Source organism: Ictidomys tridecemlineatus, chromosome 3 (genome assembly GCF_052094955.1).
Source record: "Ictidomys tridecemlineatus isolate mIctTri1 chromosome 3, mIctTri1.hap1, whole genome shotgun sequence".
In the NCBI taxonomy this organism is placed as follows: Eukaryota; Metazoa; Chordata; class Mammalia; order Rodentia; family Sciuridae; genus Ictidomys; species Ictidomys tridecemlineatus.
In genome coordinates, this window is record NC_135479.1 from 216,241,254 (window position 1) to 216,257,605 (window position 16,352).

Sequence of the window (16,352 nt, forward strand, 5' to 3'; positions counted from 1 at the left end):
ATCATATGCATCTTTGCATGTATTTTCTCCCTTTTCATGGTTTGTCTTTTTTCTTCTAATACTACTTTTTGAAGAGCAAAATATTTTAATGAGCTTGGCTTTATCAGTTTGTTCTTCTATGGGTTGTACTTTTTAAAAAAATTAAGATAAATTTTAATTAAAAATTATTATTTTTTATTTTCTCTCTCTTTAATTTTTTTTTGGTGGGTTGTGTCTTTGGTGTCAGAACTAAGAACTTTGCCTACCAGTGTTTTTCAACATTTATTTTGCTTCTGTCCTCTTCAAAAGACCTTTTAGACTTTTCTCTTATTTTTCTACTCATGAAATTTTAATACCATAGATGTATTGTTAATCTCTTTAGTTCTTTGTACTTATATGTTAAGAATGACAAATACAAATCTTAATTTTTAAGTAAACGTGAAAAAGCTTTTAATGAGAACCTAGACAAGAGACCTTGCACAAACATGATTCCAAAATGAGTCATAGAAATGTTTTGAACGACCAACAATAATAATAAAAAAAAATGGGTCATAGACTTAAATGAAAAATGCAAGACTAAAACTTCCAGGAGAAAACCTACTTGACCTTGTGTTTGGAGATAAGTTTTTAGGTACATCACCAAAAGCATCTGTGAAAGAATGAAATGCTAAGCAGCACTAGTGAAATTCAGAAAATTCTCTGTAAAATATGGTGTTCACAGAATGAGAAGACCGACCACAGATGGGAGAAAATTGGAGAACACATGTCCAATCCGAACTGTTTCGAATATATTAAAGAACTCAGCTGGCTGGGCACGGTGGCACATGCCTATAATTTCAGTGACTTGGGAAGCTGAGGCAGGAGGATCACAAGTTCAAAGTCAGCCTCAGCAACTTAGTGAGGCTCTAAGCAACTCAGTGAGACCCTGTCTTTAAATAAAAATATAAAAAGGGCTGGGAATGTGGCTCAATGGTTAAGGACCCCTGGTACCAAAAAAAAAAAAAAAAAAAAGAACTCAGCTGGACATGGTGGTGTATACCTGTAATTTCAGCACCTAGGGAGGCTGAGGCAAGAGGATGGCAAGTTCAAGGCCAGCCTTAGCAACTTATCAAAGCACTAAAAACTTAGTGAGACCTTGTCTTGGGAAAAATGAACAAAAATGGGCTGGGAATGTGGTTCAGTGGTTAAGTGCCCCTTGTATCAACAACAACAAAAAAAAGAACTCTTAAACTCATCAATGAGAAAAGGGCCCAATTAAAAATGTGTGAAATAGGGGCTGGGGCTGGGGCTCAGATGTAGAGTGCTCACCTAGCACATGCCCAGGGTTTGATCCTCAGCACCACATAAAAATAAATAAACAAAATAAAGGTATTGTATCCAACTACAACTGAAAAATAAATATAAAATAAGTCCAAAAAATGTATGAAATATATGAACAGAGACCTTACCAGTGGTGATGCTTGGCACCAACTAAGTGCATCAAAAGATGCTCCAACCAGTTTTCATTAGGAAGAAAATGATCAGTGAGCACTGCACCCATGTGCATGTGTCTGTGCCCTGGTTCCAGGTGTGGCATTGGGTGGGAGCAGCAAGGACGCTAGGAGCAGACTAAGCAGAGGTTGCCTGGGGGCTTGCCAAACTGGAGCAGCCAAGATGTTCTTTGAGAGGCTAATGGTAGATAGAAAAACTACATCCAGAGCATATTGTCACTCAGCATTAGAAAGAAATGAGCTATCAAACCATGAAGTGTTGGGGGGACCTTAAGTGCCTGTTACTAAGTGAAAGAAATCAGTCTGAACAACACTGATGTGGTTCTACCCTGTTCGAATCCATGCAGAGGACGCTGTGGAAGAGGCCAGCTGTGAGAAGGGAAACAGATTAGGGTTGGCCAGAGTTGGTGTTGGGGTGCCGGAAGGGTGCAGATGAGTAGTTGAGGCACAGGGCAGTCAGGACTCTCCATGGGATGCTGGAATGGTGGATGTGTGGGAGCACGTGCTGTTGAGGCACGCTGGACTTTACAGTACAGAGTGAACCTTGGTGAGTGCAGATGAAAGAAAATCACATGAGTTGCTGGGGGAACCCAGGATGGAGGGCAGGCTGTGACAACAGGCTGATACAACGCAGAGGGTGGAGCTGAGCTCTGGGACTCTGGGAGGAGCCTGTGTAGAGCACCTCCTCGGCTTGGTGAGAGCGCCTCTGGCGGGGTGCAGGCCCAGTCCTGACACTGCCACATGTGCCTTGGCCATAGGAGAGAAGGGAGGTGGTGCAGGCAGCCAGGCACCTTGCTGCCTCGAAGCTCCTGCAGCTCTACACTGGTGGCACTTGTTGAAGCAAAGCTGTGTGTGAGGTGAGGGGCCACAGAGATGGCATAGGAGCAGGTCACCTGGAGGGAGGGGAGCGGGAAGATGAGGAGTCTGGAAGCAGTGTGTTGTCTGCTCAGCTGCACAGAGCACAGATGGGGGACTCAAGGGAAATTTCTTTCTTTTTTTTTTTTTTAATTTTTTTTAGTTGCCAATGGACCTTTATTTTATTTATTGATATGTGGTGCTGAGGATCGAACCCGGTGCCTCACACATGCTAGGCAAGCGCTCTGCCACTGAGCTACCACCCCAGCCCTGGGAAATTTCATTTTTCCACCAGCCTTTTGGAGGTTGTAAGTCCAAGGTCAAGGGTCAGGGTGCCAACTGGGTTTGTCTCTGGTGAGGTTTGCAGGCAGCTGTCTTGTCCCTGTGCCCTCACACGGCAGAGAGAGAGCTGGTGTCTCTGCTTAAGAGGACACATCCTGTTGGATGAGGAACCTTCATGACTCCATCTGACCTTCTGGCCTTATCTCCAGATATTCTCATTGGAGGTTTGGGCTTCAATCTGTGGGATTTGGGAAAAATTCAGTCCGTAACAGACATATAAAAGAGAAGGTGTGCTCTGAAACCTGTATTTGGAGAAAGGCTGTTGAAGTTTAATTTGAGACGTGGCTGAGATCCGAGGGTGTGAAATAATTGCCTTTGTCTTTTTAAAGGTTGGCAGGTAGGCATGGGTTCCTGTGAGTCAGAGACAGCTTGGGACCGAGGAGGCTCGGGCTGGGCTCCCAGGCTGGCAGGGGGGCTTCAGAGCAGGCAGAAGACCTGCATGGAGGTAGAGGAACTGTGTCCATGCTCTGCTTGCTCTCCTCTGGGCCAGCAGGTCTGTTATGAATTTGCCACACCTGGTCCAGTTCACAGGCTGCTGTGCTTCAAAGTGGAACGCAGGCTGGGACTTGCTATCTGAGCTTCTCCCAGGCACTGATAGGATGTGGGTACCACTAATGTGGGTGTGATCAGAAAAAGAAAGATCTGGAGCCAGTGGAGCTAGACCAGACCCTTCAGGGACACTTGCTAGGCTTCCCTGGGCCAGGAGGGCTGGAGGGAGTGCAGGTATCTTGTCTCCTAGGCAGATAGCCCAGGGCTGCCTTCCACCTTCCTTGGTGACAGTGATGCCTAGCAGAGGGCCCAGGCCTCTACCTGTGGCTGTCATTACAATCCTAGTGATAAGAATGATTGCAGTGATCTTTATGTTTTCCCAGCACAGGGAAGTTTGGTTACTTCCAAATTGCCCCAGCTGTTGAGGGCCGCGGGAGCTGTGGCATAGGTCTTTTTGGGTCAGGTATCAGCTGCCCCTGTGTCAGGATGCTGCTGGACTGCAGAGCATCTGTGCTGATGGTGTGCTTCAGAAGGCAGCATCTTCAGAAGGACTCTCAAGGGTCTTTTCCTCATCTTGCACTAAGATTCACCTTGGTTTTGTTCTGTGCATGTGCTTTTGCTTGGTAGGATGCCTGGTGTGCATGATGAGGTATTTTGACAGTGAGCAGGACTGGAAGAGTGAACTTTATTTAGAATAGTGGTGACAAGATGTTTGTCCTTTTCACTTGTATCAGACATGGTTGTGTGTTTTGGTGGCATGCTGTGAGATTGGGACTTTTGTGTCTGCGTGCAGGAGGGCTGAGGCCTGGCCCAGAGCCCCGCAGCTGCACCTGCCACCTGGCAAGGGCTCTGCTGTTCTATTGACTCTGGGGGAATTTGGTTTGTGACCATCCCTCGCTCTGCTTATGTGATTGTGTGTCATCTTTGAAAGACGGTCGTGGTTTCCTTAGTAGGTGCTGGAGTTAGTGCTACCTGATAATTCAGCTGGGAAGAAGGACCAGGGTATAGCCCAGTGGTGCTGGGGCCACCTGCAGATGCCGGCCATGCAACAGCAGCTGTGGAATGCGTGTCCTGATCTTGCGGCTGCACACCTGCACCTTTTCGGCTATTATTTCTTCACATATTTTTTCTGTTCCCTCTTGTCCCTCCCCTTCTGGTGACCTTGGGTGCCCTGTATTGGCGTCTGCACCAGGCCCTGCAGTGTCAACATCTGCCAGCATTGGGATGCTCCCACGTTCTGAAGGTGGAAACATGCCCTTGCTGAGCACAGCCTCGACTGAAACGCCCTGTAAGCTCGGCTGAGCACAGCTGCTGGCCACAGGAAGGGCCAAGCTGTTGCCTCACGCTCGCCACCTCTTCTCCACCCCCAGTTTTCCTGCATCTGTCTTTATTTTAGGTTCCTGTTGCCTTGCCTTTAAACTCAGGGATATTTTCTCTGCAGTGCCAGATCTGTTAATACGGTCGTGTTTGTTTTTTCAGTGTGTTTGTGTTCCTTCATATGCTGGCGTGGTACCATGACGGCACTCTTGACATCATGCTGGGTGTGTCCAGGTCTTCAGCTGGGTGGAGGCCGAGCTCCTCTGTTAGCCCCCACTAGTTGGTGTCTTTGGTGGTTTGGAGACGTCTCGATGTTCTTTACTGTCATTTGTTAGATACATCTGCTGTGATTGGTTTCTCCACCCTCACTGGCCTCTTTTTTTTTGGGGGGGTTGTTTTTAGTTCTGTTCTTTGATAAGCAGAAATCCTTAATTTTTATGATTTGAGTTTATCAGTTTTTCTTTTGATCAGTGCTTTTTGTGTCCTGCCAAAAAGTCACTCCTAGCCCTGAGGGGTCACAGAAACACTCTGTTATCTTCTTTTTTTTTGGCGGTGGTGAGGGCTACCAGCTATTGAACTCAGGAGCACTTGACCACCGAGCCACATCCCCAGCCCTATTTTTTTTTTTACATTTTTTAGTTGTTGAGGGCCCTTTATTTTATCTGGTTATTTATTGTGGTGCTAGGAATTGAACCCAGTGCCTCACACTTATGAGGCAAGTGCTCTATGCTGAGCTCAACTCCAGCCCCCAGCCCTGTTTTGTATTTTATTTAGAGACAGGTTCTTACTCAGTTGCTTAGTGCCTCGCCATTGCTGAGGCTGGCTTTGAACTCACGGTCCTCCTGTGACTTCTGAAACATTCTGTTATCTTCTTAGAGCTTTATGGTTCATTTGTGTGTGTGTGTGTGTGTGTGTGTGTGTGTGTGTGTGTATGTGTGTGTGTGTATGGAAATCCTATGCAATACTTACAGCTAGTTTAGTTTTGCTAGTTTTTGAATTTTTTTCCCCCCCAGGGCTTAGGACCAAACTCAGGGTCTGGTGTGTGTTAGGCAAGTGCTCTGCTACAGAGCTAAATCCTCAACGCCACTGGTTTTTGAATTTTTATAAATTCTAGCATGTAACGTTTGGGTCTGTGCCTGTGTATCCAGTGTCTTGATAACAAGATTCACCTATGGTGATACCTGCAGTGTGTCTGTTACGGTTTCAATGTGAGGTGTCCCCAAAAGGCCACCTGTGAGACGATGAAAGAGGGTTCAGAGGGGAAATGATGAGGTTGTGAGCGCCTGAACCCAGTCAGTGTATTAGTTAGTTACCTGATGGGATTGAGTGGTCATGGAGGAGGTGGGCCTTGGGGGCGGGCCTTTGGGGTGTATATTTTGTATATGGCTGGTGGAACCTTTCCCTCTCTGCTCTCTGATCTTCATGGGAGCTGCTTCCTCGGCCACTCTCTTCCACCATGATGTCCTGCCTCGCCTTGAGCCTCGAAGAATGGAATCTGTTGTCTGTGGACCGAGACCTTGGAAACCATGGGCCCCAAATATACTTTTCCTCCTCTACACTTGTTCTGGTTGAATCCTTTTGTCACAATGGCAGAAAGGCTACAATACTTCCTGTTGAGCCCTTTCCTGTGGGCCTCACCATGTTGAGCAGTTTCCAGGCAGTCCTGCGCATGGTGCACCGCAGTGTCCTTGTCTAAGGGCATTGTCTGTGGGCATTCTCACACAGTCCTCCCGGTCTATGTGTGTGCATGTCTGTGGGGTTTAATTAGCCCCTGAGGGGCTGGTCACCATTTGTCTCTGTTGTTTGCACATGTGGCCCTGGGTCCTGAAGTAGTAGTGGCATGGGAGTGTATCAGTGGCTCTGCATTGTCTGCGATTGTGGGCCATCTTTTTTCCTCCCCTATTTTTACACTGACTTCTCTGGTAAATTCTTGCCAGGCTTAGCTTTGAGATTACACTGGTCTCATCAGTGAGATAGGCTGGACTCTGCTCTCTGCAGGGAGACTTTCAGGTACACAGATCTATTCTCCCAATGAGCATCACTTGGACTGTGCCCTTGTAGTGGGCTCTGAGGTCCTGTGTGGTGTGCACAGTCCCTTTTGGAAGTGTCCAGGCCCTTTCTGTGGGTCCCACCAGTGGCTCAGATATTTGAGGATCACACCTTCAGGGTTAGAATGGGTGCCCCCTGACCTTCCCAGGAGGCTCACTTTGAAGCAGGGTTCTTATGTGTCCGACCCAGGCTCTGCTGTGAGCAGTCAGGCTGTTCCCAGGCAGTCGATGACCTCGTGGGTAGGTGAGCTCAGCATGCAGATGCTCTCCAGTGACGTGGAGGCTGCTCCTGGCATTGTGTAGGCACTAGTTCCTTAGAGGTGTGGTGTGTGGAGGTGGTCATGGACATGGGGTTAAGAGTAGCTGTGCCCTCCGCTGGGCTTAGTGTGGCCCCAAGAGGAAGCAGATAAAGAGGAGAGGCCGGTGTGGTGAGCACTGAAGCCCAGTGTGCTGAGGTTCACCCCATGGGAAGTTGCAGTCTTGAGTGTGGCAAAGTCAGGAGAGGCCGAGTGGCTGCAGGACACTGGACAACTGTGCTTATGGGAGTGGAGAGCCGCCACGACTGGTCATGATGTGGCGGGAATGGAGTGTGGTTTTTGCTTTGCCGTTCGTTCATTGAGGCAGAGAACGCTGGAGGAGCCCCCAGTGTTGGAGGGAATCTTGTCCTACTCCCTGTTATGGTTGTAAGACGTTCCCCAAAAGCTCCTTTATTTATGCGGGAGGTAAAATAGTTAAACTAAGGGTACTGTGACCTAACCAGTGGATTAATCCATTTGGTGGATTCATAATTGGAATGCATCACTGGGTGGCAGCTGTAGGCGCGTTGTCAGGTGTGACTGAGGGAGCTGGGTCCCCGGGCTGTGCCTGGGCGACGGATTGTTTTGTCCCTGGCTCTGCCTGCTCTCCCTGCTTCCTGGTGCCATGAGATAGAGCAGCTTTTCTCTGCGGTGTCTTTCTGCTGTGATGCTCTGTGCCTCACCTCAGGCCCAGAGCAGTGGAGTCATCCAGCCGTGGACCGGACTTCTGATACCGTGAGCCAGAATAAGCTTTTCTTCCTCTGAGTTGTTCTCGGCAGGTCTTTTGGTGACAGTCAGGCAGAACCGACTAACACACTCTACTGAACTCCTCAGTGTTGCTCACCCATGCTGTCAGCCCCCTGCACTTTGGTTCTTCTGGGGGTCTTTTAAGCCTCCATGACCACATCAAGTTGTCCACCCCAACAAGTCCCCTGGCTTGGGCAGGAAAATTGAGTTTATTTAGTCATTCTGAGTTTGAGGTGTCCAGGCGACACTTCACACAGAGGCTGGACCTGAAGATCACTGGAGGGGAGGGGGTTTCCTGGCAGAGGGGCGCTGTGCAGGCAGACAGACTGGTGGGGAGCTGCGTTGATCCCTGTTGAGGGGCGGCCACAGCATCTCTCTTCCCTGGGGCTGTTGCTGCTGAAGCAGGGGGCAGAGATGGAGTGTTAAGACAGAAGTCTTTGATGGCTCTGACAGACATTGTCCAGTACCTTTTAAGAAGAAAGCAAACTCACGTACTCAGCGACTATGTGGGTACATTTGTTTTCCACGCCCTCTATGACTTTGAGAATCAGTCATATCTTGTCAATACTTGTAACTCGGTGACCATAAGTGACCTTTGGTGTTGGCGTCTTGCATTGGTTCACTACGTCCTGTACCTTTCTCTTCTGTGGTGTCGCTCTTCTCTTCCTGCATTCAGATGGCTAGGTTGGCACTGTCCGGCAAAGCGAGTGCCCTTCCCTGATGGCTGTCTTTCAGTGAGATGTGATTCCCATGATGTAATCCACTGCTTTTTTTTTTTCTTTTTGGTTCTAGGGACTGAATCCAGGGCCTTGTGCATGTGAGTGCAAGCACTCTACCAGCTGAGCTGTATCCCCAGTCCCTAATCTACTGTTTTAAAGCACATGCTTCAGAGGCTTTTAGGACAGGCCCAGAGGTGCACCCCTTCTCCTCTGTTAAGCTCTGGACATTTTTATCACCCCAAAAGGAAATTGCGTGCTTGTTGACAGTTGTACCTGCCCACGCCATCCCCAGGCGGCTCTCTGTGGATCTGGGCTCCTGATACGTTATGTAAATGGTATTCTGTGACATGTAGCCCTTGTTGCAGCACCTTCCTGGGTGAGTGCAGTCAGCTCTCCACACCCATAGAGTCTACTGAGTACAGACTGAAGGAACTTTGGGGAAAGTTGGTATCTGGTCTGAATGCAGACAGACCTCTTGCTCTTACCATTATTCCCTAAAGGGTAGGCTGTAGCCACTGTTTATGCAGTTTCATTGTTAGGTGTCACAGGTCACCTAACATGACTGAAAGTCTCCTGGAGGATGTGTGCAGTTCACATGCAAGTCCTACGCTTTTTTTTAATTTATATTTTTCTTTAGACGTAGATGGACACAATGACTTTATTTTATTTATTGGTTGTTATGTGGTGCTGAGGATCAAACCCAGTGCCCCACATGTGCTAGGTGAGCACTCTACTGCCGAGCCCCAGCCCCAGCCCTCCTACGCCCTCTTGTAGGAAGGACTGCAGTGTCCATGAAAAGCCCGGGGTCCTGGTTTGCTGATCTGGTACATCTGTGTGAGTCTGGTTGGGCCTTTTCCACCTTCCAGGTGTCTGGAACATCCTTGGCACTGCTTCTGTGAGGCACCAGTTTATTTTATTTTATTATTTCTTAGTGGCTGCTGGTTCTGTGAATTTTCTGGCCATGGTCTTTGCTTTCTTTCCCTAGGAAGAAGAACAAGATTGTGAACTGGCAAGCAGATCCGAGGATGAGGCTGCCCAGCAGCAGCAGCCTCAGGTGACCTGCACGGCCTAGCCAGGGCTCTTGGCCATCACACACTGGGCATATGCTCAGCCATCTACACAAGGGCACTTGGGGTCTCGAGCTGGGAGGGGACTGCAGGTGGGGGAGACTCATCCCAGAGTGCATGGGCAGATGCCACAGCTTGCTGTGTTTCCATGTTTTCTGTGGGGGGGCAGTTCCTTGGAGCAGGTGGAAGGGCATCTACGGGCCTGGGGAGGGCAGTCTGGCCTGTGCCAGGTCATATATGCGGTGCCCTGACTGCTTCTGCTATAAATTTCTCTTACTTGTAAGGGAAGCCATGGGAGTGGCTGCTGGTGGGAGGCACATTGTGGGGACAGTTGCAGCCACAAGTGTGGAGAGCAGGTGGTTGTCCTCCTATGCTGCATGCTTTGTTTCCCTTGTCCTGGGTCCATCACGTGTTTCTTGGTGTCACCTTGTTGCCTGGTTCCAAGCCTCATCGGATGTGCCTCTGTCCCCAGACGGCACCCAGCCTGGAGCTGGAGGCGCTGCGCCTGAGCCTGAGCAACATGCACACGGTGCAGCTGGAGCTAACGCAGGCCAACCTGCAGAAGGAGAAGGAGACCGCACTGACTGAGTTGCGGGAGATGCTCAACGGCCGGCGTGCGCAGGAGTTGGCTCTGCTGCAGAGCAGGCTGCAGTGTGAGCTGGAGCTGGTCCGGGAGCAGCATGCGCGAGAGAAGGAAGCGATGGCACTCCGCTGTGGGCAGGAGACTGGTATGGGCAAGAGAGAGGTTCTGCACATGGGGCCAAGCCAGTATGCCTCCTGGCTGCACTAGACTTCATGGTGTCCTCTTTAAGAAATGGCCTGCTTATTTTCTGGGTCACTTCCCCTGTCCAGAGTGCACGCTCCTGTCCCCATTCCCTGAAAGGCAGCTCGCCCCCCCCCAAGCCTGGCTCCTGTCAGTTCACACTGCTGTGGGCTGAGCAGTGCCTGGGTCAGCACGTCTGTTCACCTGGCCTTGGCAGCCCTTGTTTTGCTGGTCTCTCCCTCAGTGCAATCTCCAGTGGATGAGTGTTAATTTGGATGGTGGGATCTGCTGCCTACAGGCTTTTTCAGCCCCACCCAGATGCCCCTGGTCTCAGACCCTGTCCTCCTATGCTGAGCTGACCATGATTCTCCTGGTTGGCTGTGCCACCCACTGGCTAACCTGGGTACTTCTTAAATTTGCTAATTCTTGGTCAAATTGAGCTCTTTTTTTGGCCTAATAAATGTTTTCATGTTTTATTTTTGATAATTTTTATGGTACTTTTTTAAGAGGACCCTGCTTTCATGCATCTTTTTTTTTAACTTCATTTTTTTTAAACTTTAAAAAAATTTTGTTGTTGTTGTTGATAGACCTTTATTTTATTCATTTGTTTATATGTGGTGCTGAAAATAGAACCCAGTGCCTCACACATGCTAGGCAAGCAATTTGCCACCGAGCCGCAACACCAGCCCCCTTAGCTTTTTTTTTTTTTTTTAAATATCTTCATTTTTATTTATTTATTCATTTTTATGTGGTGCTGGGGATCGAACCCAGGGCCTCATGTGTGCAAGGCAAGCGCTCTACCACTGAGCTACAGCCCCAGCCCCCCCTTAACTTTTTTTCAAAATAGCTTTTTAGTTGTAGATGGACACAGTATCTTTATTTATTTGTTTTTATGTGGTGCTGAGGATTGAACCCAGTGCCTCACATGTGTGAGGCGGGCACTCTGCCACTGAGCTACAGCCCCAGCTCATGCACATCTTTTTTAAAGATCTTTTTTGAGACATAATTGACACAGTGCACAATCCACTCGCTTGAAGAACATAGTTTGGTGGCTTGGGGTGCGTTTGCCAAGCTGTGCAGATGTTCCCACAGCGCGGTTTCCGTGTTCTCACTCCAGAACGGAGCCGCAGGCCAGTGCTTGCGCTCCTGCTTGCCTGCTTGCCTTCCACTGGTGCAGGAACAGCGTGTTCAGCTGTGGCTGTGTGGAGAGCCCCTGCCCCAGCCCGCCTCTCCCTCACTCTGAGGGGCAAGTTTTCTTAAGCTCTTGTGACGCTCTTTTGTTTCTTCACGGACTTTCAAGCAAACAAAGGTATATTTAAATTTTTCTCCGTATTTATTTATTTTGGTACCAGGGATTGAACTCAGGGGCACTCAACCACTGAGTCACATCCCTGGCCCTATTTTGTATTTTATTTAGAGACAGGGTCTCGCTGAGTTGCTTAGCACCTTGCCATTGCTGAGGCTGGCTTTGAACTCGCGATCTCCTGCTCAGACTCCCATATTTTTCTCCCTTTTTTGGGAAACGTAGCTTGTAAACATAGCTTGTCTCTCAACCCTCTCTGGGCTGCTCTCTTTTCACCATTCTGGTCTGCATGGGCCCTGTCTATTCTCTGTCCAGGCCTGGGTTTCGGTGCCCTCCTGGACACAGGGTGTTGTGAGTGTCCACTGTGTGGCCCATGGTGCTGGAGCCTTGTCTCCTGGGTGATGGATCTGGAGGTGAGACTCAGGGGTCTGAATGGCTTGTTGTCTGTCTTACAGCGGAGCTGAAAGAGAAGCTGCGGTCAGAAATGGAGAAAAGTGTGCAGATGGTCGAGGTGGGTGACTGCACAGCATGGTTCTGTGACCCTTGATGCTGAGGGACCCAGGGGAACTGGGCAGAGCGAGTGTTGCCCTGTGTGAGGACAGCTGTGCTGTTTCACACTGATGTCTGTGGTGCAAAGGTGCTTGTCACCCCTCCACCCTTGTCCTGGGCCACTATCCCTGTCCTCTTGGACTTGTGTCTGGCGGAGGAACGGGAACATGGCCCGAGGTGTGGTACCTCTGAATGTCAGGAGGCTGTGGAGTTGTGGGGGCCAGCCCCAGCCCCAGTGAGTTGAGGGGTTCCTCCTGAGTCCTGCTTGCTCAGGCATTGGCCAGGGCTGTCCATTCAGGGTTGGGTTCATGCCCTGGACTTCCACTCCTCTGACCTGGCAGCGGGGAGTTGTTTCTTAGGACGCAGGGACCAGAACCCAGCTCTTGGAGACTTTGTCAAGTCACCATCAGATCCTGCATCTTTTAGGGACATAGCTTCACAAGCTTTCAAGAATGGCCACGCAATGCACTTTGTATTCAGAGACCCATTTTGCTGGGGGCGAGGCGGCCCTGTTCTCTTGTCTCCAGCTGTCTGCCTTGTGCATGCTCCTGCTGTGTCTTTCACTGGCTGGCCATCAAGACCCATTTCCTGCAGTGACAGTTCAGTATGGGGTCAAGGGTTGCTCACTCTAGGGTTTTTTTTTGGGGGAGGAGGGGTACCGGGATTGAACTCAGGGGCAGCCAACCACTGAGCCACATCCCTAGCCCTATTTTGTGTTTTATTTAGAGACAGGGTCTCACTGAGTTGCTTAGCACCTCACAGTTGCCGAGGCTGGCTTTGAACTTGCGATCCTCCTGCCTCAGCGTCCCGAGCCCCTGGGATTATAGGCGTGCGCCACTGCGCCTGGCTCCACTCTAGGTTTTTGACAGTGTGATTGAACTTTCTTTACCACATATGATCAATTATTTACCATAACCTTCTTTTTCTTTTAAATTAGACCCTAAAACAAGACTGGGAATCTGAAAAAGAGTTATGCTTAGAAAATCTTCGCAAAGAATTATCTGCAAAGCACCAGTCAGAAATGGAGGATTTGCAAAACCAGTTTCAGAAAGAATTGGCAGGACAGAGAGCTGAGTTGGAAAAGATTTTTCAAGCTAAAAATCAGGCTGAAGGTGAGCATAGAACTATTGTGAGCAGGTCTGGAGGGGCTGAGTTTCTGTGTGATGTTAGACTCAGGATCTTACAGCTCACCACATGGACCAAACACACTTCTGCCACCTTTGGTTTCCAATGCCAGGTACTCCTGATGGCAGGTTGGGAGGCCTCCTTGCTGGCCACCTGACCTCTGTCTCAAAGACATGTTTTGTGTGTTTATTTACTAAATTGATACCAAAACAGTAGTATCTGGTAGTTGTATATTCTGCAGTGGTCCTTGTGGGCCGAGTAATGCTGCCTGTAAACCACCATGTCTGTCTGTTCCTCCTTCCTGGGGAGAGCAGAGTGGCTGCTGAGACAGGGTGTGGACTGGGCCTGCAGGCTGTGGCTCAGCTTTGCCTTCCCGGCCACCCCCTGGTGTGGCACACTGCGCAGGAGAGCATGGGCCCAGGAAGGAGCTCAGTGGCATGCAGCGAGCCGAGCTGTTATCATCTCAGTGGTAACCTGCTGCCAGTGCCGCTGAGGAGGGAGAGTGGCATCTCCTTGAAAATGAGGTGGAATTCGTGCTGCCTTCTAGTCTCCCTGAAGAACCTGGAGGCTCAACACCAGGCAGCCATCAAGCAGTTACGCGAGGACCTGCAGGTGGAGCGCTGCCAGTGCCTGGAAGACCTGGAGTCGAGGTTCAGAGAGAGGGAGAAAGAAAAGCAGCTGGAGGTAGGCACGAGCTCACTCATTCTTAATTAGTCGTGTTAGGGAATTTAATTTTTTTTTTTAATTGTCCATAGACCTTTATTTATTTATGTGCGGTGCTGGAACCCAGTGCCTCACACATGCCAGGTGAGTGCGCTACCATGGAGCCATACCCCAGCCTTTAGAGAAGTTTTAAAATATTTTGTAACTGGGCCATTGTTCTGTTATTTGCTGAAACTTGAGTACTGACTTTGAGAAGACTTGTTGGGTGGAGGAGCAAGGACAGAGTCTGAGGTTCATGTCAGCATTAACATTCTTGCCTTGTACTTGGAAAGTGCACATTCTCTAGAAGTATACCTGAAATGTTAATAAAGGTTCCAAATGGTAATTCAAACATGTTGGCGTACACCTGTAATTCTCATGGCTTGGGAGGTTGAGGCAGGAGGATTGAAAGTTCAAGACCAGCCTTGGCAATTTAGCAAGACCTTCGGCAACTTATGAAGGCCCTGTTTCAAAATAAAAAATAAAAAGGGCTGGGATGTGGCTCAGTAGTAAAGCACCCCTGGGTTTATAAGTATAAAAAAATAATAATAAAGTAAATAAAAAGATACCAAACTCCAGGAGTAAGGCCATGTTCCCCAACTGTGATTCTATAAGCCAGAACTTCCTCCAGGAGCTCCCCAAAGCATTCCTGCTTACTTGCTCCAGACCTGCTTCTGGTGCAGTCCTGCATGTCTTGTTTAAGGTATGGCCAGGGTACTCCAGCCTGAGTGCTTTCCTACCAAACCCAAGAGACGAGGGTCAGCCCAAGACACTGAAAAGAGAGTGGAACAGAAGTTGGAATAGGTGGTGTGCAGAGGTGTGCAATCTGAGCAGGGGCAACATGGGTCCCCATGGTCTTCAGGAGCCTGCCTGGGCCCATCTCTGGACCTGAAGACCTGGTGTCTATATCCTTTGTTTCTGGGGTCCTAGTCTTGTCCTGGCTGCTAGGATATCTCACAGTGATGGAGAGAAAGCCCATGAGCACCCCCTGGTCCTAATGCCATGAAGAGGATGGATCAGCCTCAGGGCCAGTGCCTCTCTCACTATAGGCCATAGCTCAGGGGCCACATTCCTCTGTGGTTGCCCAGCTCCCTGTGGGGCTGCAGCCCACGAGACAGATGGTGAGGCTCATCCTTCCACCAGGCCCTCCTGGCCTGGCCGTTGGCTCTGGACTGGAGCCTGCCTTCCCTTTTGCTGTTCTTGCTCAGGGAGAAGATCCATCTGCTGGGAACAGGCCCAGGCCTGGGGTAACTGTAGAGGAAACACGGCACTGCAGGGAGAGGGGTGGGAAGTCCGGAAGTCAGCCTGGACACAAGCAGTGTGCATGCTTGTCCTCCTTGGCGAGTGGACAGGCCTTGTGTTGCTCGGAAGGCCTCTTGGGTCTCTGCTGGGACAGCCTGCCTGCTCTGTCTTGTAGCCGGACCACACAGAATGTTTCTGACATCCTACCAGGGTGCCCTCGTTTTGGGCCTGGAGGTGTCACAGTGTGTCAGGATGCTCTTCGCCATCCCTGAGACCAGAGGGTCAGTCCATGGCAGGGCCTAGCCCTTCAAGCTGTGCTTTATGGGCACTTGACAAGGTGAGGAGCAGCGTTTAGTCCGAGTGTGAGGTGACCTGCTTCTGAAATGTGAACGTGAAGAACACATACTCCTCATTTGAGGGGATGGTCCTGTGGGTAATGCTGCTTCCCTGGCCCTGCCTCACAACAGCAGTATCGCAAGCCCTTCCTGTAGGTCCCACCACGGTCATGGGTGAGCCCCGTCCTGTGCCCGAGGGTGCAGACAGCTTCACAGATGATGGCTGTGTCTGGCTGCTGCAGGAATGGTGCCGTTTTGGCTCTAGGCCAGCAGGCAGGTGACTACACTGTCCCCAGCATGTACATGCTGAAGTTATGCTGTGAACACTCACACCCAGAATTGAATTCTATCTTTCTTATTTCAAGTTGGGGTCTTGTTATGCTGCCCCGGCTGAACCTGGGCTCCTGAGGAGCTGGGATTGCAGATGGCACAATCATACCTGGTTGTTACTTTTAAGTGACTCTGACTCTGGCCTGGGCCTTGTTTGGATGAGGCTGCTCTGGCTGCTCCGTTCTGGCTGCTAGGTTTGGGGTGTAAGTTTCCATTCCACATGTGTTTGGCTCCTGCCCACCAGGTGCATGTAACACAGACCACACATGGTGCACCTTGGTCTCCTGCGTTCCTCACAGTAATGTTTTCCTTTTCCAGTTGGAGAATCTTCAAGCATCCTATGAAGCCCTGAAGGCCCAGTCACAAGAAGAAGTCAGGCGCCTGTGGTCCCAGCTCGAGTCTGTGAGAACCAACCGAGAGGAGCTGAATGGTGAGCAGGTTTTTTTTTTTTTTTTTTTTTTTTTTAATATTTACTTTTTAGTTGTGGTTAGACACAATATCTATGTTTTATTTATTTATTTTTATGTGTTGCTGGGGATCGAACCCAGGGCCTCGCATGTGCTAAGCGAGTGCTCTACCGCTTAGCCACAACCCCAGCCCTGGTGAGCAGTTTTGTGGAGGAAATTAAGACCCTCCAAAGTCAAAGCTGTGTGT

General features: G+C 49.6%; 1 protein-coding gene and 1 non-coding gene across 11 annotated transcripts in view; one reads left to right on the plus strand and one right to left on the minus strand.

Annotated features, from left to right (window-relative positions):
- Pcnt (pericentrin) overlaps positions 1-16,352 on the plus strand; it is a 96,714-nt gene that overhangs the window by 8,160 nt on the left and 72,202 nt on the right. For all 10 annotated transcript variants that reach the window (XM_078044816.1, XM_078044819.1, XM_078044818.1 and 7 more), the window contains 6 exons: positions 9,268-9,336; positions 9,822-10,077; positions 11,871-11,926; positions 12,902-13,076; positions 13,637-13,773; positions 16,017-16,128. In XM_078044816.1, coding sequence (XP_077900942.1) covers positions 9,268-9,336; positions 9,822-10,077; positions 11,871-11,926; positions 12,902-13,076; positions 13,637-13,773; positions 16,017-16,128 — 805 coding nt within the window. The remainder of the gene's footprint in view (positions 1-9,267; positions 9,337-9,821; positions 10,078-11,870; positions 11,927-12,901; positions 13,077-13,636; positions 13,774-16,016; positions 16,129-16,352) is intronic.
- Trnaa-ugc (transfer RNA alanine (anticodon UGC)) lies at positions 10,859-10,931 on the minus strand. The gene has a single exon. It is a non-coding gene; the product is annotated as a tRNA-Ala (tRNA).